Genomic DNA, 24,674 nt, shown 5'->3' on the forward strand with positions numbered 1-24,674 from the left:
CGGTGAGAGAGAGAAGAAGAGAGAAAAAAAGAAAAGACAAAGTCTCAACTTTCAAGGAGCTCACAGTCTAGCAGAAGACACAGAAAGGAAACAAAAACCCCAAGGAAAACCATAAAATTACAACTGCGAAAAGTACCATGAAGAAAAAGACTCATGATGCTATGTAGGGGAAAAAAAAAGTCTTTGTTAAGAAGTTCAGGGAAGGCATCCCTGAACTAGTGATGATTAAGCTTCTATCTGAAAGGCCAGTAGAGGCCAGCTAGGCAGAGAAGGGGGAAGAGGAGCAGTGTCCCAGTCAGAGGAATAGCATGTGCAAAGGTCCTGTGGCAGAAAGGAGAATGGGCTCTGGAGTGAGAGGAAGGCGAGAAAGGTGGAGATAGCTATGTTAAAGATGTGGGTCTTCATCCTAAAGTGGCTTGGATGTGGGTGGGGGTGGTGGAGATGGAGAGAAGTAAACAGGCTTGCTTGTTTCTGTGGTAGCATTGCCAGGACATGGGAGTGAATTTGACATGGAAGGAGACTGGTGTCAAAGATGAGTCCTCCTTTCCTAGGAGCACATGGAAGGGTGAACTTGGTTGGCGGCATCACACTGCCCAGGACCCTTCCTGGCAGTACTTCCCTGCCCCTGCCTATCCTGCCCATGAGGCTGAGAGTCCATTTCAAGTCTCCTGGGCATGTCTAGTTGGCCTGCTGCACTCTTTGCTGAATCTTCTCAATGGGAGGGGGGAAATCATCTCATTTTACCCGGCAACCCACCTCCAAGATCCTTCTCTCTGAACGCTCCACTGAGCCACATGCAGCTCAGTCATTTCCAGGGAAGGGTAGGCTGGCTTCATCAGCGCTAAGTGAAATCCTGTGTTCCTGCCAGAGGCTTTGATATATGGAGCGACGTTGGTAAGGGCTGTGTGTGGGATTTTTTTTTTTTTTTAACCCACCTCCCTGGTATTCCTTGAATGGCAGTTGACAATTCGCTGCTAAGTAAAAGGAGGCACTTATTTTTATTGCGGGGGCCTTGACAGCTTTATGGTCACTCTTTAAAAGCCAAGAGTCATGTGTGTAAAGGTGAGTGGGGAGGAGAAGTAGTGTGGGAAGGAGGAAGGGAGGGCCGGGGCAGGTGCCGACACATCCCATGGTTTCAGTGCCGGAATCAGAACCTGAAGCAGTATTGACAAGCATGTGTTGATCTGGAAGCAAGAGGGGACGGTTCTTGCAGCTTGGGGAGGAGGGAAGGTCTGAGCCTGGCCCAGCAGAAAGTACGATTCCTCGGCCCCCGCCATGCCTCATATTCCCAGGATGCCGCGGTGGGAACTGGGCTGTGGCTTTCCTGCCCTGGCACTGCTCTTTTGCTGGAATTTCAGGAAGAAAACCCCCAAGCTCCAAAAGAAAGGTATTTCTTTCCTATTTTGTGATTCAATTCTTCCACGAAAAGACACTTCGCCCAGCTCCCCTTCCCTCTCCTGTCTGAGAGGGAGATGCTCCTGGGACTGAGCCTCTGGGGACGGGGCCAGTGGGGAGAGGGAGGAGAGGGGCAGGGCGGGCTCTCGGTGGCCTGGGCTGGACTGGAGGTGGGGTGGGAGGGGCCCTTGTCCTGGATCCAGGAGTGTTGGAGCGATGATGAAGTAGGAGCTAGGTTAGAAAGGAGGTGACAGCTAATCTTTCTACTTTTGCTTACCGGAACCAACACAGTGTTCTGGGGTTTTCCAGCAAATCTGGGGAGAGGGCTTAAGAAGTAAAGAATGGAGGATGGCTTGTGAGCAGAAGCTGCGCAGCTTACCCCTCTCTCTCTTCCCTTGAGCCTTGCTGCTGTCTGAAATTTCACCTAGACAATTTTATTCCACTGAGTTTAAACAAGAAAGATTAAAGTACCGATTTTAGAATCACAGGGCAAATATGACCTTGGACAGATTCCTAATCTGAGTCTCAGTTTTCTCATCTGTAAAATGGAACAATTGTAGGGTTCGTATGAGGACTAAATGAGAGCACACATGAAAGCTTTTAGGGTAGTCTGTCATACATTAGCTTAATTAATTAAATGTATTAATAATTAGATTACATATTATAATTAATTAAGAGTTGTACCTGTTTGGATGGAAATGCGTCTGTTAATGGTGACAGGTCCAAAGTGATGAGGAGTTCCGGGTGGATGAGTGGCTGGCAGAGGTTAAAAAGAGCAGTAGGGCACTAGTTCCCTAAAGGACTGAGTGCAAGCTAGGAGGGCATGGCACAGAAAGGGGAGCTGGGTTTCACCTCTTGGAATCCTTGGGGTGGGAAATGGTCGTTGAGTACCTGTCTACTGTCTTCCTCCTTCACTGGTCCCTTCCCTAGTTTCCCTGGATATTTTGGTTTATCTATTCCCTTATATTTAGGCTCTTTCATGTCCACCAAGGATCAAAGGGTAGCAATCAGGATCCAGAAGTCAGCGGTAGGTAGAACTCACGATTGGGTCTTTGGAGTTCCAGGGATGTTTTGGATTCCAAATTCATCATATACGATGTGAGATGAAAAGTGACCAACCCTGACCTAGACAAACTGAACAAGCAAGGATGCCCTTTCTCTCATGTTAGAAGGGACCTGTGGGTCCTGATGTCTCTAGAGCGGGTCGTGGTCATTTCTTGGTAAGAATCACTTGGACTGATTTCTAGGCTGGAGATGGAAAGTTTGGAGTCTTTATCATATGGGTGATATTTAAAGCCGTGAGATTATGCAGTAGATGCAGATGCAGAAGAAAAGGCCTGAGACACTGCAACCTTTAGAGGACAGGGAGGAAGGAGGAATCATCCAAGGAGGCAGGGAACGAGAGGCCAAAGAAATAAATGGAGAATCAAAAGTCATGTGAGAAATTGTCTCAAGAAGGAGGGGTGATTTGCTGGGTCACATGTTGCTGATGGAGCAGTTCAGATAAAGACTAAGAATTTGACCCTGGATTTTAAAAATGTAGAGGCCATTGATTTCTTTGACAAGCCCAAGTCTGAGGAATTGCTGAGCAGAGTACATTTAGGAGAGAAGGGACGGGCAACAGGAGGAATGGAAGACAGCAGGTAACAGCACTTTGAGAACTAGTCTGTCATGTGGCAGGCTCTGTGCCAGGAGGTAAAAATAGATGGTGAGCCAGGCGGGCTGTCTGCCTCCGAGGAGCCCACAGTCCAGTGGAAGAGAGATGCTTAACTAAATCATCATAAATGGACACGAGAAGTGATGAAGTATGCACACGGTGTGCCATGAGCACAGCAGAGGGGGCAACCAATTCCCTCTTAGAAGAAGGTGTTTGAGTTCAGGCTGCAGGAAAATCAGGTTTCCAGGTGGGGAGGAGGGAGGGCTTTCACTCCAGAGTTTTTAAGAGAAAGACTATTTTTCCTTCTTTCTATCATAATCTCCAGCTACCAAAGAAGCTGGTCCACAGCAGACGCTCAGTCTATATTTGCCAAATGATTTCATGAGTTCCAGTGAAAGGAATTTGCAAGAAAAAGAATTGCAAAAGAAACCATTACAATCATGTTTACAGTACGAGCAAGGATGGAGAAGAGAAACAGTTTAAAGGGGACTTAAAAGGTCCTGATCTGTTAAGAAGGAAGGAGGGTTGTTGCAGATACTTCTAATGCTCACACTTTTTCTAACTGGATTAGTTGAGGGCGGGTACCTGGCGTTAATGGCTTTGTACTGTCAAGGCCTAGGAAAGTGCCTGCTGCTTGACTGCTTGATTGACTGAAGGCTATTGTCTGTGGGGAAGTGTGTAGGAGAAGCAGTGATATGGGAGAGTTGGGGACGGGATGAGAGTGAGATTGGAGAAGACAGTGGGAGAACTGCCATCAGATGTTGGGCTTATAGGCACAGAAGAGGGACAGAAAGAAATGAGGGAGATAGAGATGATATATAGAGAGAGATTGGACCAGGTATGCAGATTTATGTGTCAGTTTATAGGTGATATCCAAATGCATGGAGTTGTATGAACTTTCCCAAGGATAACACCTAGAGTGAGGAGAAGTCTGAGTTGGAATGCTAGGAAATGACACACTGAAGGGGCAGGTGGAGGAAGGGCAAGTACGGGAGCCTGCAGAGGAGGCTGCAGAGACATGAGACTAGAATGAGGGTGGACGGTTTCACAGCCACATAAGGAGAAAGTCTTGAGGAAGGAAGGAGAATCAATACCATCAGAGTCTTCAGAGAAGACCAGTAGAGTGTGGAATGAACATAGGTCAGATCTGGCCATTAGGAGGGCACAAGAAATCTTAGTGAGCAGATTGGATGGGAAGATGCAGCTTGTGAAACCAGGTTGAGATGGATTGAGAGTTTACATGAATAACAAGGGAAACAGTAGAGGCTATGAGGGTGGATGACTCTTTCCAGAAACAGACATGTTTTTCTATGAGCATATTGGTGAAGAGAAAAAGGCAGGTATTAGTTGATTGCATGAGAGCAGGGGTGGGAGATGATTCTTTAATAAATTGGTAAAGATTTAGACTCACATGCTCTTTCAATCTAAGATATAAAATAGGAGTGAAAACCTAGAAGAGGTGGAAAAGGATGGAACCCACAGTTCAAGAAACATCATCTTAGAGGAAAGCATAGGGTAATTTTCTTCCCCTGAGAGAGGACAGGCAGACGGACAGAGGAGGAAGGATAGGAGAGGCAGAGACTGGAGATCAGGGGGTTCTCTCATGATGCTCTTCATTTGGGGAGATAAGGGAAGGAGGAGACAAGATCACCTGCTGAGGCAGAGGGGAGGGGATTGCGTGGTGAAGATTTGGACTGAAGGTCTTATGGAGATCGGTATGCTCTGTACCTCTGTGGCCTGAGAAAGGCATGGAGGGGGTGGTAGAGATGCTGGACGGAAAAGGAATGTTGGAAAATGAGTGTCCCGGGGAGAATGACATTGAAAGGCCTGACTGTGGGCATGGGAGGAAGAGAAGATGAACACAGGACACGGCTGAGAGACTCGGTTGAGGAGAAAAGCTGGTGGACTGACTGTGCAGAGGGCTGGAAGAAGGAACTTGATTCCAGATCGTCTGCCTTGGGACCTCAGAGATGGAGCTCATGTTTGACAGCTCTGACGTCCCCATGAACACCGTTCCATTGTGTTTGCAGTATCTTTCTCCATGGGGATCCAGTGGGCTCCTTGAGCCCAAGTTTCAACTGCTCTGAAACACATCTGCTTCTCCCTTTGAGGTGCCCTCCCTGGACCCCTCAAAGGGAATTTTACAAAGGCCTCCTCGTCTATGTTTTGAGTCAGATCATTTTAATCATTTTCTTCCAGTTTGGTGAAAATATCTATCTAGGTCCTTTCACAGACAAACAGAAACCTAATGCTGTGTAGTTCCTCACATCCTCTAATTGTTTCTCATTATTTTGCATGGAGTCCTTTCATTTTCATAACTTGGTAGTAAGCTAATTGAAAGCGAGAACCACATCTTACTGTCCCTCCTTTTCTGTATAACCCATTCCACGTGACCTGCTGTTAACACATGCAGGGCACTCAATAGATGTTAGTGTGAAGCTGAATTCATTTACTGATGGGGTCCCTACTATTGTTTAAACTATAGAAATGCCCAAATTGTCATGAATCACGGAAAGCACTTGCTTAAAGATGACATAATTGATTAAGTAATTCAGCAAAACTGGTTGACTATCTACCTTGGGCCAGGCCCCATGCTAAACAAGATAATGAATGACAAGAGACCCCTCCTAATATTCCTGGCCTCAGGAAGCCTACAGTCTTGCAGAGGGCACAGTACTTACAAATGATAATAGCACAGTGGAAAAGGGATTGGGATATTACAGAAGGGATACAGGTGCACAGAGTGACAATGGAGCCCCTCGGGCTGGGTCAGGGAAGACTTGGCAGAGGTGATGATATTGAGTCGGGCCAAGGAACACAAAGAATCTTAGTAGACAGGGAAGGAAGGGATGAACAGACTGCCTCAGCAAGGGCATGAGGACTGGAGAGCACTGTGGCTTTGAGATCATCAGGTTGAGGTGCCAGATCAGGCAGAAAGGTAGGTAGGAGCCAGTACAAATGCCAACCTGGTTTTCAAATTTTAGCCACAGAAATATTTAAGCAAACAATCTCACTGGAATGCTGTAAGTAGAACAGACAACAGCCCAGCAGGTCGGGTTGGAGTAGGGAGGAGAGAGGCCCACCTGCTCAGCTCCTCCGAAATGCTCTCACCTCTCAGCATCTGAGGGGCCTCTGAGGAACCGCTGGAGTTTTGAGGGGTAATTTGAAAATCGCTGCTGTGGCAATTGGGGAAGAAGTGGGTGACTATTAAAAACAAGGACAAACGTGCTCAGGTAGACCAGTTGTTTAAGTAGCAGGAGGGTTTTGAACAATTACAGGAGAGGAGACCACAGCAGGGGGAGGTGAGAGAGGAGTCCAGCCTGGCCTAGGGCAGTGGGAAGTGGGGAGGACACGGTGGATTCCAGAGAGATCGCTGCAGCTCTTTACATGTGGCATCTGCGTTAATTAGAGACTGGATAAAGGGGACCAACCAGAGAGAATCATGGGGAAAACCAAAGGGCATTGGGAACAGTGTCCTAGCGACTGGAGTGGTCAGTGTAACAGAGCCCTAATTATGCCAGAGAGAAAGCCAGGCAGGACAGAGCTGAAACCATGACTGTCTTCTGAATCTCCAGGACACAAAGGGCATGGGGACCTGAGGTCCCATGGGGCCCAGCCAACCAGTGTCCTGATTTATAAACTAACCTTGTTACACTGCTGGGGTGGGGAAATTATAGAGCCAAGTGCTGGCAGGGCTCGGTGGAGCTGGTCCACACATGCTGGAGGGAGGGTAGGGAAGGGAGGGAGGGAGGGAAGGGAGGGAAGGGAAGGAAGGAGGGAGGGAGGGAGGGAGGGAAGGGAGGGAAGGGAAGGAAGGAGGGAGGGAGGGAGGGAGGGAATTACACTGAAGGCAGTGTAATTTGGAAAAATATTTTTGGAAAGCAATTTGCATACTGTAGTCACTAAAATGTTCCAACCACTTGAACTAGTAATTCTACATGTGGGGATTGGCCCTAAGGAAATAGTCCAAAAGAAGGAAAAGCCTATGTTCATCCATCCAAATATTAATTAATCAATTAAGCAATTAATTAGGAATTATACATTGCACTATATACATTCCAGGAACTCTGCTTAGGGGGGTGGCCATGTTTGCTGTGGCAATGCTTATAATAGTAGAGCCCGGTAAACAACGTAAATTATTTAAAATGCCGCAATGGTTTAATACAGTATGAGACATCCGTATGATAGACTATTATGCTTTAATGCTACATGACACAAGCAGAATTCAAAATGGCCTGCTTGCTTCTCTTGAGTTTACTGCCTGGACTTGAATTCTGATGGCACTGTGTCCTGGCACCTGACCTTGGCAAGTTCATTAGCACCTCTAAGGCTCAGTATCTTTCATAGGAAGGCGGGCACAATGATACCAACATCTCATGGGATTCCTGTCAGGATTAAATGAGAAAAGGTGTACAAATTTAGCACGATTCCTAGCACAAAACAAGCACTCATTAAAAGTGAGTTGTCATTTTAAATATGATAAATGTGGACCAACAGAAAAAGACTGACAGACTGCTTCAAGTAGACAACCCCCAATTTATAGCCCCAGGAAATATATCTGTGTGATTTGTCTTCCGTGTTTTGTTTAGTATCATTGCAGAAAATCAAGAAATAGACAGAGCACTTTGACCTATCCGTTCCTCCAAGGGCAGTCAGAGTGATGGGCAAGCTCTGCTTTTTTCTCTTCCCAGCGGTGTTCGGCCAGCGCTTGGATGAGACCGTGGCCTATGAGCAGAAATTCGGCCCCCACCTGGTGCCCATCCTGGTGGAGAAGTGTGCCGAGTTCATCCTGGAGCACGGCCTGAACGAAGAGGGCATCTTCCGACTGCCTGGGCAGGACAACCTGGTGAAGCAGCTGAGAGATGCTTTTGACGCGGGGGAGCGGCCCTCCTTTGACAGGTATGCCGTCCTTGCCTCGCCTCCCCCGTGCCCTGCTTGGCTGAGAGGACCTCTCTCTACCAGTTGAGCTATGGGACTCTCACAGATGCTTCCAAAAGCCCTGGTTTGCAACAGAAAGAACCTTTTGCTTTGCTCATAACTCAGAATTTGGGAGCCTGGAACACAGTTAGAGGAGCATATTCTGATCATTTAGGTGAGAGATGATGTGAACTAGAGCTAGAGCCTTGCAGGCCAGTCAAGAGGTGTTTAGGATATGGTGGGAGGGGAAGGGTGGACCAAGGGAGAAAGATGGGACTTAGCTCAAGGCACGCACTTCGGAGTGGATGAGGGGTGGAGAATTGTTGAGCTGGCTGTACCGACTCTGGGTGGTGGATAAGGCACCATGTCCATATCCAAGGGCTCCATGGTCTTCCTCAGCTTTCCAGAAATGGCCAGAGCCAGGACTTCTTGTTAACTTGGGAGGCCACAGTTCTGTGCAACTCTGAACATGGTTCTGAACCCTTTGGGAGGGAGTGCATACCAACATCTTGGCGTTCTCCCAATCTCCTCTGTGGAGGTTGCCCAGTCCTGTTTGGGGCATTTCAGGCGCAACGACATTTCTTCCACCATCCCCCTCCCACCCCTGCTGCTGCAGCCACCCTGACAAGGTTTCCTTTTCTGCCCTGCTCAGCGGGTACAACCGCCACCCGACATTGTATACTTTCTGTCTGTTGTGCAATATTTGCCCCAGTTGCCTGCACGCGCTTGTCCTGCTGGCAAGAAAGAGCCACTGTTCTTTCCAAATCGGCAGCCCATAAACCAAGACTCAGTGAGACGGGCCTGAACTCTTCCAGTTTCCAAAGGCTGAAATCCCCCCAAGAGCTTATTTACGATAGAGGACTCGGGCTGATCCTGGGAAAATCGTGAACAGCTAAGTGTGGTGCTGTGTGGACCGTCTCACCCTCCCTCTCCCTCACCTCCCACTCCAATCACCAACGATGCCCACCCTCCCTCGGAAGCATCGCCGAGACCCGTCTGTTTCTCTCCATTCTCACAGCCACTGTCTTAGTTTGGATCACCATATGTCTGTCTTTGCTGCCCTTGGCATGCAATAGGTTAACTTATCAAGGTGCTGTATTTTATCAGGAAAGCAACAGGTGAAGATGTTACTGGAACTAGAGCAGGTTATGGGCATCAAATTTAGAGAGCTTTCAGCAGGACCATAAATCACATTTCATTATCAGGCACCGATTCAATCAAGTTCACTACCTTTATATTCACTTTTCTTTTTATATTTTTAACTAGCTTTATGTTGATCAAAACATACAGATGCGTTGTTGCTAAGGCAATGAGAACAGTCAGCCAGGAGGACTAGAGGCGATTGTGGGGATTGCCAAACACCTGCCCAAGGCTTGAGTTTCTGCATCTGTAAAGTCAGACTGGGTGGTAGACTTGGAGTCTTTGATTCTGTGAAATATTTGGGGCTGGAGGGAGGAGAGTTACCACACCTTGTCATCATAGCTCCACCCCGTAGAACTGAGGAAAAGAGTTTACACATCCAGAAATAGGAAGGGTGACCTGTGGCTCTTTGGAATCCTCCCAGGGATGACTCTTGGGTCCATGTGACCCGTGTGGGTACTCACCTAGATCCTCTACATAGGTCATGTATGCAGTTCCACCAGAGATCCCCCAAACTGCCTCACTAGAATGAAGAAAAACAAAGGCGCTCTTACTTGGTAGATTCTACTGGATGTATCTGGCGCTCATTAAACATATAAACATTATGGGATGGCTATCCATCTACTGGGATGGATACTGCCAATACACAATACACTTCCCATACCTATATTTCTGTGAGTAAAGGACCGACATGCCACATTATAAGGTCAGTGCTACAAGGGAAGGGTAGGCAGATCACCTGAGAGGCCCTGGCTAGTCTCTGATGGGTCAGGCGTTGAACTCAGAAGTTCATATAACATCATATAAGGATGTTCCATTAGGTTGGAGGAAAAGCAGACTCAGGAAAAATCATGCTGGAAACTTAGATTATAAGCATGACATCTGATCTAGCTCTGTTACAATGGGGGCACAAACATTAAACCAAAAATTTAAAGACATAACTGTAGACTTTCCATTGTGTTAAATACCAAAAAATGAAAAATAGATGGTATTAATACCATCTATTTTTCATCTATTTTTCATTTCATTTCATTTTTTCATCATTTTTCATTTCAACAGGAGACTTTTGACATGGTCTGCTGGATTTAGAATGCCCCCCCCAAAAATGACACTTAAGCTGAGACAAGCCTGAGGACTTAGCCAGACCAAGCAGCATTATCTTCCCCCGGCAAAATGAATTGGGAAGCTTTCTGTGGGTTGCAATATTCTACGATGATTTAGATGGCTAAATGTGTTTTTTGATGATAATTTTGAAGTATCAATCCTATATGGGTGGTTACAACCCCTTTCTTTTTTCTAATGTTGGCTATTAGTTTCTCCTGATTGAACCATCTATAGAGTTTGTCTTTTTTTTTTTTTAATTAATTTATTTATTTTATTTATGGCTGTGTTGGGTCTTTGTTTCTGTGCAAGGGCTTTCTCTAGTTGTGGCAAGCGGGGGCCACTCTTCATCGCGGTGCGCGGGCCTCTCACTATCGCGGCCTCTCCCGTTGCGGAGCACAGGCTCCAGACGCGCAGGCTCAGTAGTTGTGGCTCACGGGCCCAGTTGCTCCGCGGCATGTGGGATCTTCCCAGACCAGGGCTCGAACCCGTGTCCCCTGCATTGGCAGGCAGATTCTCAACCACTGAGCCACCAGGGAAGCCCCGAGTTTGTCTTTTTTTATTGCTGTTTCTCTTCAAAATTTCTGGTTCTTGATGTATCATCTATACTGTTTTTCTCATTTCAAATTCTTTGTTTTCCATATTTGTTCTGTGGGTATGTTTTGAGTGTTGGGGGCTGTGCCAGTGACGGACAGTGCATTGGAGAATGGAGTCGTGGAGCCAGGAGGCCAGATAGGGGCTGGCAGAATCCTGGCAAAAGACCATGGCCTTCTGGAACAGGACAGGGAGTGAGGTCTAGAGGGATTCCTGGGACATTTGCAGAGTAGGATTAGAGGATGTGGGGTGAGGAAGAGACTTCAGTCAAACCTGAGACCCTGGACCCTGACTAAGCCCACTGGGTGGATTGCGATGCAGAGGATTTGGGACAAAGGAGATTTTAGGACTTAGGAGACTGCTGCTCGGGCAAAGTGTCAGCTGGCTGTTGTCCTGCCATTTTCTGGGGAACTTCTCCTGCATTTTGACGAGAGGGCTCTGCCAAGGTATTTTTAGGCAGTGACTCAGCAGGGAAGGCTTCTCCAGAATCCCCACCTTAAGTGAATGGTCCCCACCCCCGATTTCCTGAGGGCAGCAGTGGAGCAGAGGCAGGGCTCTGTGCCAGCTCAAGTTCTCCTTTGGAGGTGGAGTTCACAGGCTGCAAAGTGGGGAACCTTTCCAGAAGACAGTTCCAACCACTGGCTGTCAAAAACCAAAAAGAAAACATTTACATGAAACGTCAAGATAGAGAGCTCCACAGTCAAGCCTTGATGTTCTGGTTTCTGAGGCCTCAAATGCCTGCCTTCTTCTCTTGCCCAAATCCACCCCTCCCGGCCCTCCTCCAGGATGTGATCCCACCCAGCCCAGCTGCTTCTATGTCCCCATTGCTGAAGCCCAGGAGCCACTCAGATCAGCTGGACCTCTTGCCCCATCACAGCTTTTCAAAATACTACTGGGAGTGTCTCTTACAGATACCAGTTTTTCTTTTTCTTCCTTTCTTTTTTTTTATTGAAGTATAGTTGATTTACAAAGTTTCAGGTGTATAGCAAAGTGATTCATTTATATAAATATGTGTTTGTATGTGTATATATATACACATATGTATATATGTATTCCTTTTCAGATTCTTTTCCATTGTAGGCTATTACAAGATATTGACTATCATTCCCTGTGCTATACAGTAGGTCTTTGTTGTTTAGCTATTTTATATATAGTATTGTGTATCTGTTAATCCCAAATTCCAATTTATCCCTCCACCCCCCCTTTCCCCTTTGGTAACCATGTTTGTTTTCTATGTCTGTGAGTCTATTTCTGTTTTGTTAATAAGTTCATTTGTATCAATTTTTTTTAAGATTCCACATATAAGTGATATCGTATGATATTTGTCTTTCTCTGTCTGACTTACTTCACTTAGTATGATAATCTCTAGGTCTATCCATGTTGCTGCAAATGGCATTATTTCACTCTTTTTTATGGCTGAGTAATATTCCACTGTGTATACATACCACATGTTCTTTATCCATTCATCTGTCGATGGACATTTAGGTTGCTTCCATATCTTCCCTATTGTAAATAGTGCTGCTATGAACATTGGGGTGCATGACCAGTTTTTCTTGATATGAAATAAATATTTTTCACTAATGAGTTTCAAGTATATGGTATACTCAGACTCATTTTCTCTTATAGAGCTGCAGAATAAACACAATAGCTCCATAAACCAGGGATCAGCAGACTTTTCTTAAAGGGCCACATATGAAATATTTAGGCTTTGCAGGCCAGACAGTCTCTGCTGCAGCTACTCAACTCTGTTCTTATACCAGAATTCAGCCAAAGACAATACAAAAATGAATGAGCATGGCTATGTTCCTATAACACTTTATTTATGGATGCTGAAATTCAAATTTCACATGATTTTCACATGCCATGAAATATTCTCCTTTTGAGTTTTTTCCCCAACCATTTGAAAATGTTAGATCCATTCTTAGCTCACAGGCTGTACAAATAAAGGTGATGGGCCAGGTTTGGCTCCTGGGCCATGGTTCGTCCAGTCTTGTCTCCATCCTCCAGGCTGAAGGATATGCTGCCTACCCCATGCTCTAATTCCTCATCAGTCTTCAGATCTTGTTTGAAGAGTTTCCTAGGGTTCCCCAATTCTGCATTGGGTGTCCCTTTTCTACATTTCCATTCAGTCTCAAGTCCTGGACTTCCTTGTCATCGCACTAACCACACAGTATTGTAATGACTTGGTAACATTTGAGTCTTCATAGCTCTGTCACTCCATCAGGACAGGGATCCTGTGGGTCCCTCAGGTTCACTGCTGAAACCCCAGTGCCTGACATAGTGTCTTGCACCTAGTAGGTTCTCTCAACACATTGGTTGAATAAATGATTGTGTGAATATATGAATGAATCCCAGACCTATTTTAAGCTCTCTGATAGACTAAAGAGATCAATGGGTCATAGCTATAAGGAGTTACCACATGAAAAACTAGAGACTAAGTAGAGAATGCTCAATTGTACTAAGTGACTTGGAGAAAGAAGAAAGCAATGAAGACTAGAATAGTTTAACAGGCTTATTGGAAGAGTAGACCTTAAACTTATCTTTGAGGCAGTTAGGTAGAAGAGATAAAGGAAAAGGTGTTGGGGATTATTATTCCAGAAGGGGGAGTTGAAAAATATTTTGGTCAGATACATCTTTATCAGACTCAACTCCTCTGCAAAATTTCTTTTTGGAAGCTGGGTTCTTATTCAGTGGATCACCAAGGGGGAGGTGAGGAGAGTTCTGGAGGTTTGTTTTCAAAAAACATTGTTTTTTTTTCCCAGAGATACAGATGTGCACACGGTAGCCTCCCTGTTGAAGCTCTACCTCCGAGACCTCCCAGAGCCAGTGGTTCCCTGGAGCCAGTATGAGGGGTTCCTGCTCTGTGGGCAGCTCATGAATGCAGAGGAGGCAAAGGTTTGTATCTCAATAGAGTTAGTTGTCCTGCTTTGGAAGAAGGTGAAGGTTACTGAACACTATTCTGGTAGGCAAGCAACAGCGGGTCATGGGTGAACCCCATAACTTTTGGTGAGATAGTTTGTCAAACTGGAACTCTCAGCAACAAAAGTTCAATAAAGCCAATCATGGTGACAGCCTTTATGGGATGTTGCACTCCAACAAAGTACTGGACTATCATTAAATACCCCCAAGTCACTCTAAAATTAGTAAGAGAGTGAGGATGCTTCTGAGAAGGGTTTCAAGCAATATGGCCTTGCTAAGACCCACTGGGACAAAAAGACAGACTGACCCACCTGGAGGGCAAGTGAGAGGTCCAAATGTTCTAGATCTGTGATGACCATGCGTGTCATGCATGGGTATACAAGAAACACATGTGCCAGGGAGAGGAAGGACAAGAGCTTTTCTTGGTTCCTTTCAGCTGCAGCTGCCTGTAGCGTCTGCAGTCCCCATCTGCAGCATCATGCAGCTCCTCACCAGCAGGAATTTTGATCCTTTTGTAAATTGTTTCCTTAAAGCCCTTATAGTCAACATGTTAAACAAACTAACCAACCAGCAAAAGAAAACCTGACTGACAACAAACTAGCCAACCAGCAACAGAAAACCTGACTGACAACAATAAAACCATTATGGTTTTTAACCAAGATTTGCAAAACTAAATGGCCCATGAATGCATTTGTTACACAGCTAATAAAAGGGTTTAACTGCCCACTTTGGGGAGGTTAGTGTTTAGCACTGCTATGTTAAAAGTTCTCTCTGGCAAAGTGGCGCACAGAAAAACTTGCAATGAATTTAACTTTGATTTTGCCATTTAGCAAATGATGCATCTTCTGTGAGACTCAGTTTACTTACTTAGCCCAAGAGAACTTTCTACAATGATGGAACTGTTACATAACTGCACAGTCCAATGTAGTAACCACTAGCTATATGTGGCCACTAGGCACTTGAAATGTGGCTAACACAACTGAGGAACCGAATTTCTAATTTTATTTTATTTTATTTTATTTTATTTTATTTTATTTTATTTTATTAATAGTCACATGTGTCAAGTTGCTGCTATATTAGACAGCACAAACTTAGATACATTTCATAATAACAGGATTGTTTTGAGGACCATGGGATATGTGTCACAAGTGAGTGACATTTTAAAATTATTGATTCAAGGGGATGTTTAGTCTCTGCTCTACTTCAGAATTTGTTATATAGTATGCTCCCAGAAAAAGTATATATATATACATATATAATCATTGAAGAGATAGTGCCCTAGCCCTGGAAGAAAGTACAGCTGTGAGAACTTCCATCCTGATTGAAAGGGAGGAGACTCACAATTTAAGTAGATCCTGGTACAAGAAAAAAGGTGGTTTTATATTTTAGCATTAGGAAAGAAAGAGCACGATAAGGATGCAACTAACGCACTATAGCCTTTGTAGCTATTTTCCAACACAAAAATTAGGTTGCATGATCTGATTTTAGGACATTTTGTGTATGATTTATGAATTTTGGGGGGGTTAAAAGAGGATATGGACAGTCTTAATTTATACAGGCATATCAGCTCACCTTTGCAAAAGTAATACAATTTTATGGAATAAGGTTTAAAAGTTGACTAAAAAGATGAATGTTTCAGGTGACATCTTGCCCCACAGCTTCAGGGAAAGGAAAGGAGGTCCATGGATGCAGTTCTGACAACCAGACTCCCACCCCTGAACTTCCTTGATTTAGACCTGCTTCTCCCAACTTTTCTCGATCTCAACATATTGGAGAGTTTCTAATCCATGGTAACACAGATCTGGACAGGGTGAGGGATCACAGCCTCTCTCATGGGCGAAAACGTGGCAGAGGCAGTCACTGGGAGGCGTGAGTCTAAAGCAACCTTTGCAAAGAATTTACTTGACTAAACTGAAGAGGAGGGAATCAGTATGAAGCAGGCATTCTAGATCCAGTGGGGCTGCACCAAGTCACTGCATGCAGGCCGACAGGCCATAGGGTGCATTTTCTCCTGGAGGAGCTGCTCAGATTTGAGGAGAGCCTGTGTGTCTCATGTGCACCGGTGCCCTTTTACAATCATGATGTTGTAGACGGTGACTGCAGACACTATAGGCACTGTGAGAGGAAAGAACAAAGAAAATTCACTGTCCTTCCTCTTCCTGGCACTTGCATTCCTTGTATGACTGTCTCTAACATTCAGTGTCATCATGAAGCTATAACCTTCGCACCTCTCACCTGCCTTCCAGCTTGGTCAGTCTGTCCCTGGGTTCTAGCAGCTCCCAGCAAAACCATGTCGCGTGAGGGCTTCCCTGGTGGCGCAGTGGTTGAGAATCTGCCTGCCAATGCAGGGGACACGGGTTCGATCCCTGGTCTGGGAAGATCTCACATGCCGTGGAGCAGCTGGGCCTGTGGGCCACAACTACTGAGCCTGCGCGACTGGAGCCTGTGCTCCGCAACGGGAGAGGCCGCGATAGTGAGAGGCCCGCGCACTGCGATGAAGAGTGGCCCCCACTTGCCACAACTAGAGAAAGCCCTCTCACAGAAACGGAGACCCAACACAGCCAAAAATAAATAAATAAATAAATAAAAATTTAAAATAATACAGACATACACTTTATAAAAAAAAAAAAAAACCATATCGCGTGAAACCTCAGTTCTCAGAAACATCCTCCTTCTCACAATACTTTTAAAGTGACTTGGGAGGCATTTGGTTCTGGTCGAATTCTTTATTGGAGAGTTACAGCTCAAGCATTTATTAAGCAAACAATTATTGTGAGTATGGTTATCAAATAGTTCTTGCCTTAGAGTAGCTCTGAGTCAGGGAGGAGGGCATAATCGCAGATGAATAAAAAAATACAAGGTACCAAAACCAGTGAACCTCTCCAGGCTATTTTTGCAACTTCCTGTGGATTTATAGTTATTTCAAAATTAGAAGTTTTATAAAAATAAAAATAAACAGATGGGACCTAATGAAACTTCAAAGCTTTTGCACAGCAAAGGAAACCATAAAGAAGACGAAAAGACAACCCTCAGAATGGGAGAAAATATTTGCAAATGAAGCAACTGACAGAGGATTAATCTCCAAAATATACAAGCAGCTTGTGCAGCTCAATATCAAAAAAACAAACAGCCCAATCTAAAAATGGGCAGAAGATCTAAATAGATATTTCTCCAAAGAAGATATACAGATGGCCAACAAACACATGAAAAGATGCTCAACATCACTAATCATTAGAGAAATGTAAATCAAAACTACAATGAGGTATCACCTCACACCGTTCAGACTGGCCATCATCAAAAAATCTACAAACAGTAAATGCTGGAGAGGGTGTGGAGAAAAGGGAACCCTCTTGCACTGTTGGTGGGGATGTAAATTGATACAGCCACTATGGAGAACAGTATGGAGGTTACTCCAAAAACTAAAAATAAAGCTACCAAACGACCCAGTAATCCCACTACTAGGCATATACCCTGAGAAAACCGCAATTCAAAAAGGGTCATGTACCACAATGTTCATTGCAGCTCTATTTACAATAGCCAGGACATGGAAGCAACCTAAGTGTCCATTGACAGATGAATGGATAAAGAAGATGTGGCACATATATACAATGGAATATTGCTCAGCCATAAAAAGAAACAAAATTGAGTTATTTGTAGTGAGGTGGATGGACCTAGAGACTGTCATACAGAGTGAAGTAAGTCAGAAAGAGAAAAACAAATACCGTATGCTAACACATATATGTGGAAGCTAAAAAAAAAAAAAAAAAAAAAAAAATTGGCTTTGAAGAACCTAGGGGCAGGACAGGAATAAAGACGCAGATGTAGAGAATGGACTTGAGGACACAGAGAGGGGGAAGGGTAAGCTGGGATGAAGTGAGAGAGTGTCATGGACATATATACACTACCAAATGTAAAATAGATAGCTAGTGGGAAGCAGCCACATAGCACAGGGAGATCAGCTCGGTGCTTGGGATAGGGAGGGTGGGAGGGAGACACAAGAGGGAGGAGATATGGGGATAAATGTATATGTATAGCTGATTCACTTTGTCATACATCAGAAACTAACACACCATTGTAAAGCAATTATACTCCAATAAAGATGTTAAAACACACACACACACACACACAAAACTATGGGAACAGGAGTGACTGCCAAAATGTTGCTTCTGCAGAGATGCACCAATTATGCTCCAGGGTCCCATTGCTGGCAAGTGAGCAGGCTCTTTTACTGGCATTAAAAATCTCTTCCCAGGCTCAGCAGGAGTTGATGAAGCAGCTCTCCATCCTTCCTCGAGACAATTATAGCCTCCTGAGCTACATCTGCAGGTAAGAGGCACCTGGTATCAGTTCCATAATTTTCAGCCACACCAGAAAGAATCCCCCAGTTAGAGGAGGAGAGAGTATCTCTGTGAACTCAAGAGGTTCTGTTCCAGACCTCTGGAAGTTCAACTCTAGTCACATAGCACTGAGGTAGTTTCCTGTGTCCCCAAGACAATTGAAAGGATCCCAGAAAATCTAATCAGCATAAAAAGGAAACATGCTTCCTCCTTCAAGCCTGCCCCAGTGCTACCCAGAGTCCTGGGACAGGCATTAGAACCCAGAATCCTTATAAAGTTTCTAGAATTATCTCCCATCTTCCTGTCTCTGCACCATAACTTAGCACCCCAGAGACATTCATTCCAGGCCACCTTTCTTAATTCCCTTTCTGAGGACGGACCTGCTATGTGCTGTCTCTGTGGCAACACATAGCATGTGGATTGACCCAGATCTGGCTGACTTGGGAGCCTGGATCTCCATGTCAGACATAGCTGAAATTTATCTTTATTTTTTTTAAATTTATTTTATTTATTTATTTATTTTTGGCTGCGTTAGGTCTTTGTTGCTGCACGCGGGCTTTCTCTAGTTGCGGCACACGGGCTTCTCATTACTGTGGCTTCTCTTGTTGTGGAGCACAGGCTCTAGGCACACGGGCTTCAGTAGTTGTGGCTCGCAGGCTCTAGAGCACAGGCTCAGTAGTTGTGGCGCACGGGCTTAGTTGCTCCGCAGCATGTGGGATCTTCCCGGACCAGGGCTCGAACCCGTGTGCCCTGCATTGGTAGGCGGATTCTTAACCACTGTGTCACCAGGGAAGCCCTACTTTTTTTTTTTTTTAATAATTTTTTGTAGTTCCCAGATGATAAAAGAGTTACATGCATCATTTGGAAACTAGGAGAATATAAAATACTGTAAATAAATAAAAATTTCCCCAAATCCCCTCACCCAGAAAAAGTCACTATTAATATTTGAGTGTGTTTCCTTCTGAATGTTTTTGTCTCTGTGACAGATCATCACATGCATCAATTTAAATATAGGGAAACAATTTTTATACCAAATTAGAAATATATTTTTTAATAAAAAATATATATATACTTGTATCCTGCTTCTTTTAGCTAAATGTTGTATTGTGAGCATTTTCCTATGTCACAAAGTAGGATTATACATGACTCTATAATATTCCATAATGTTTCCTCATTTGGTCACCCCCCTGCCACTTATTTGATAATTTCTCTGTATTTGGAATTTTATGTTGCTTCAGCCTATTTACTTATAAATGGTTTTTAGAGACAGTATTTAGAAGTGTTTTTTTTCCGATCTTTTCCGGTTTTTAAAATAGTGAATCTGAGAGCTTCAATCCTCAAATACGTGGGATTATAGCAAAAATTCAGTGTTAGTTTTTGAGCACTTGCTGAGAATTTGAGATGCTTGGTGGTGTAACCTGAGGATGAGAGCAAGGAGGCACCATGAATTCCCATTTCTGAGATCTTCCCACGATGAAGTTTTCTTCTCTGGAGACTCAGCTGGGATAGGTGCTGAGAGCCTGGGAGAGAAGCCTGTAAAGTCAGGACCAGGGATAGTCAAACACCCAATTTAGTCCTTCTTGTCTCCTCTTAGCTCCCTGAACTGGACCCTGTCTCCTGCCGATGTGACTCCTCACCCACCCCTGGCCCCAGTGACACCATCAGCAGCTGGGTTGCTTGTGTCTCTTCTTCCTTGATCTTGAATCTTTCAGGGGGAAGCTAAATTCTTGTAGTCAGAGCAGACTGGTCCCATTCCTGAGACCAGAAGGAAAGAGTTGAGACCCACCTCTGGGATCCTGTGGGTACCTGGAAGTGCTTCCTTGTGGCAACCTCCTATTTCCTACTCTGGGATTTCCTGGTTACCCACAGGTTTCTCCATGAAATCCAGCTGAACTGTGGAGTTAACAAGATGAGTGTGGACAATTTGGCTACTGTGATTGGTGTGAATCTCATCAGGTCAAAGGTCGAAGACCCTGCTGTGATCATGAGAGGTACGCTGGTCCTGTGGTGAAGGTAGGGGCAGAAGAAGTAAAGACAGTGACATAGCTACCAAATTGCTCTGCAATTTGCCAAGCATTTTCCGTTGATCATCTTGTTTGAATTGTAAAATAGCCCTGTGAAATAAGCAGGCAGGAATTATGTTCATTTTCCAGGTCACAGCAGAGCAGAGAGGTTAAAGATTTACCAATCATCACACAGTATGATAGGCTAGCACGAAAACAGTTAGTTAGTGTTCCTTAGTCTCTTAGTACTTTTAAACATCCTTAGCCAGAGAGATCAAACAAGTGTGATTTTATAAGGCAACTCCCAAAGAGGCTACTTGTAAAGCTGCGCTGAAAAGACTTCTGAGGTAATGTCTTGGTTCAGTGAACAAGAGTGCTGACACAGAGTACTGATGTCTGCCATGGTTTGGGGGAGGCAGTATGCCTGGTACGCATTCTCTATGCGTGCAATAAGAAATCAGATGTCATATTGAGGATCACATCAAGAGAGAAAGATGTCTTCATTTTCTTTCCTGTCATATTGCCTATAACCTGATCAGAGACTGACCCAGAGGACTGTAGGCCAAAAATAACCCTCTTTCGCCCCACTGCCATATCCTTCTTCTATCCCATCCCATTCACCACAATCTCCTACCCCAAGCAATTAAGAAGGGTCCTGTGAGGAGAAAATGAGGTCCTTTGGGGCCATGTGGTTTTAGAGTCAAGTTTAGAGACATCTCATGGGTGGAGAACCTTGAGGACCACCTGCCCTCTGCCCCATGGTCCAGCACTACAAATCTCTTTCTTCTTTCTTTCAGGGACTCCTCAAATCCAAAGAGTGATGACCATGATGATCAGAGACCATGAAGTCCTCTTTCCCAAGTCCAAGGATGCACCCTTGTCACCCCCTGCCCCAAAAAATGACCCCAAGAAACCTCCAGTGGCGCGAAGCTCTGTGGGCTGGGATGCCACTGAGGACCCTCCAATTTCTAGGACAGACAGCGTCAGTAACATGGTAAGGTGCAGAGAGCCTTCCTCCTTCCATCCGACTCTTCCTTCAGGCCAGGTCATTCCATATAAGAGCTGCTCTGGAGTGGCGGTTTAGGGAGTCCTGGGTGATGCTGTGGCAGTGAGCACAGCTGATATAGACCCATTTGAATGAATCTTGAAAGCCTGGCCTCTTTCAAAATCTAGTTTCTGTTGGTATCCTGGAGGTGGGATTAGTGACATGTGTGCCCATCCCCCAGTGATTAAGCAATGGGAGTCCTCACTAAAGCCCAGTCTAAACCCTTTCAAACTCAGTCCAGGGAAGTTCGATGGGGAAATTACATACCGCAGTGTTAATGTTCTAGTGAGAGTTGTTGAAAATTCCGGGTGAAAGTCAAGAGAGAACGGTTTCCTGCTAAGCCATGAAACGTGATTCCTTTCTCAGAGTATGTATGTGTTTGTGTAATATTTCTCATTCCCTGATAAGCTGTCTCAGCAATGTCAACCCCCTCATTTGTACTGAAGGGTTGGGGCTCACGTTCACAATGTCAAAAAACTCTGCAGACTCTGAAATTTAGACTATTTAGGCCAATAATTTGCAAAGCTCAAATATTTTAACGTATTTATAGAGGCAAATATTTTTTAAAAGAACGTGTGAACTTTATATAGCAGCTTAATTCTTTATGTGTGGTCAAGGAATGAATGTAAAATTTCCAGTTCGCCAGGTAATGTCAGTTGCCTACTGTTAATCCTGAGGATGATTAAGAATGTATTGGAAAAAACATGGTGGTAGTTGTGATTTTTCTTGGGTGACGCCTGTCTGGACACAGTGCATTTACTAATACTCTAAAATCAAATTAATATTTAGAAATGTTTATTTCATATAATGAAATCATCCTAGACGTCTTTGAGAGTAGCCATTGTTGTGCTCATTTGACAGGTTTCTGTATTTATTGTAACAGTATGGGCAGCAATGGACAGGCAGTGTGCTGGGAACCTTAAATAGATCACATCTGGAGTCCTCACCGTTACTCTGTAGGGCAGAATTTATTATCCACATTTTATAGCTGAGGCACTGAGTCTCAGGGAGGTTGACCAGCTGTCCCAAGATGACAGCAGTAGAATGGTAGAGAATGGGACTCAGATCTAGTTTGCACCTCAGGGCCCAGGTCCTTCTGACTCCAGGTGGGGTTGCCAAGGCAGGTGATGAGCTAGAAGCATCAGACAGACAGGTTGAGCCCTGATTTTCTCATTTTAGGGCTCAATCTTTTTCTTTTTAATTTAATCTAAAAATACATATGTATGACTCAAGAAAGTCAAAACAAAAGAAAGAGATATGTTTAGAACTCCTGCTCCCTCTGCTGTCTTCACCCACCTTATTCTTCCATGTCTTTATCAGTTTCTTTTTTATCCTTCCAGTGTTCCTTTTTGCAAATATAAGCAGATATGAGTGTAAATTGTTATTTACCTCCCTTTTTACACAAAGCGTAACATGCTCACTCTCTCCCTCTCCACACACACACACACACTACTGTGTATCTTGAATTTTTCTGTTTAACAGATACCCTGGAGACCTTTTCATGTCAGTACATAGGCAGTACCTCATACAACCTCAAGTTTCTGGCAGATGTGTGGTGTTCCATTCTGTGCATGTACCGTGATCTACTCAGCCAACCTCCATAGATGAACAGGTTTCTTTTACTCCTTTGTACTACCAACAAGGATGCAATGAATAACCTTGGCCATGCTTCATTTTGTGCTCAGGCAAATATATTTCTGGGATAAATTCCTAGAAGTATGATTGCTGAGTCAGAGGGTAAATAGATTTGTAATATGTAATTTTGATTAAAATTGTTAAACAGTGGTTGTGCCATTTTGCACTTCCACCAGCAATGCATGAAATAACCTATTTCCCTATAGTTTCGCCAGCAGAGTGTGTTGTCAGATTTTGGAGGATTGCCCATCTGTTAGATGAGAACTAATATTTCAGTAATTTTAATTTCAATTTGAGTTTTTCCTGTTATAAGAGTGTTCAAACATTTTTTTTTTACGTGTAAGGGCCAGTTGCATTTTTCCTCCATGAACTCTCTGATCTTGCTCTTTGCCCATATTTATATTAGTCTTTTTCTTCTCAATTTTTATGAACTTTATGCATTATGGAGAGTAGCCTGTTGTCTGTGATATACATTGCAAATATTTTTGTCAGTTTGTCATTCTTTGATTTAGCATGTGGTGGTTTCTTTGTTTTATTTTTAATTTTGGGGGTCATGGAAACACATGTGGATTGAGTTTATCAAATTATTCTTATATGGCTTCTGGATTTGGGTCATAGTTAGAAAAGCCCCCCTCCCCCCCCATTCTAAGGTTATAACAGAATCCTAGTTTAGGGCCCCTTACCACAAACAAACAATTGATTTTACTCAGCAGTTTACCTCTAGAGCATGAGTTCCTTCAAGTATAATATCCTTTTGGAAAAATGCCACACAGATAATCAATTAATGTGACAAATTAAGAGATGGTCTTCTAATTGAGTTTCATAGGTGTGTGGCCAGGAGATACTTTCTTTCAAGTCTCTAATCCTTATCTTGGGAACGTGACACGTGTGGGAAAAACCCATGTAACATCCGTGACCACTTTTTTCTAGGCCAGTGACTCAGATGCAACCAGCCCCACTGGACAACGGCCAAGTGATGGGTGTTTAGAAGACAAAGCATCCAGGGAAAAGCCAGGAGATTGGAAGCTGCAGTCACGAAAAAGGACTCAGACGCTCCCTAACCGGAAATGCTTCTTGACATCAGCTTTGCAAGGTGCCAACAGCTGCAAAGTAGAGATCTTTAAAAATGAGTTCTGGTCATCTTCTTCGGAGGGGAAGGCAGGGGATGGGCACAGGAGAACGATGTCTCAAGGTGTGCCACAGTTTTTCGACTCCCAGCGGACTTCCACCTACGATAATGTCCCCACCCAGCCGGGGTCCCCTGGGGATGAAGCCGGTACACTATCATCCCAGGCCTGTGACTCCAAGAGAGATGCTCTTGCCAGCCTAAACTCTGAAACCGGGCCTGGGAAAAAGAACTCCGGAGAAGAGGAACTTGAATCTTTGCAGAGGATGGTCCAGGAGCTGCGAAAGGGAATAGAAATACAGAAGCAAATGTATGAGGAACAGATTGAAAAGTAAGTCACGTCCAGAGGGCCCTGGGCAGCCACTCGCCTTCTATCTTAAAAGCAATAGGGATTGTTCTCCTCTGCCAAAGAAGTGACATTATAAAACTTCAGTTACAGAAGATGCTATCTACAGCAGTTGGGCCTAATGAGGAACAGGGCAAAGGCATTGAGGAGGTGACTAAATTAGTGAACACTCTAAGCTTTACCTTACATTCATGAAAAGTTAAATATGTAGCTTAAGTAGTTTAATCAACTGTTTCCAAACAGTGGTTGTTTAAGCATCAACATGTCTTAACGAATTAAGAGAAATTTTAAAATTTTTTATATTAATGTTATTCATCAACTCTGCAAACATTTATTGAGCATCTACTATGTGCCAGGCACCATCTCAGCTGTTAGAGAATAGCACTGAGCAAAACACACAAAAGCCCTTTTGCTTATAGAGCTTTCCTTCTAGTGGAGACAGACAGAGAATACAAAAAG

General features: G+C 44.2%; 1 protein-coding gene across 1 annotated transcript in view; it reads left to right on the forward strand.

The window, feature by feature from the left end:
• ARHGAP25 (Rho GTPase activating protein 25) overlaps positions 1 to 24,674 on the forward strand; it is an 88,103-nt gene that overhangs the window by 59,112 nt on the left and 4,317 nt on the right. The window contains exons 5-10 of the mRNA XM_061210570.1: positions 7,744 to 7,951; positions 13,567 to 13,699; positions 17,976 to 18,049; positions 19,930 to 20,051; positions 20,861 to 21,057; positions 23,674 to 24,200. Coding sequence (XP_061066553.1) covers positions 7,744 to 7,951; positions 13,567 to 13,699; positions 17,976 to 18,049; positions 19,930 to 20,051; positions 20,861 to 21,057; positions 23,674 to 24,200 — 1,261 coding nt within the window. The remainder of the gene's footprint in view (positions 1 to 7,743; positions 7,952 to 13,566; positions 13,700 to 17,975; positions 18,050 to 19,929; positions 20,052 to 20,860; positions 21,058 to 23,673; positions 24,201 to 24,674) is intronic.

Source organism: Eubalaena glacialis, chromosome 14, assembly GCF_028564815.1.
Source record: "Eubalaena glacialis isolate mEubGla1 chromosome 14, mEubGla1.1.hap2.+ XY, whole genome shotgun sequence".
Taxonomy (NCBI): domain Eukaryota; kingdom Metazoa; phylum Chordata; class Mammalia; order Artiodactyla; family Balaenidae; genus Eubalaena; species Eubalaena glacialis.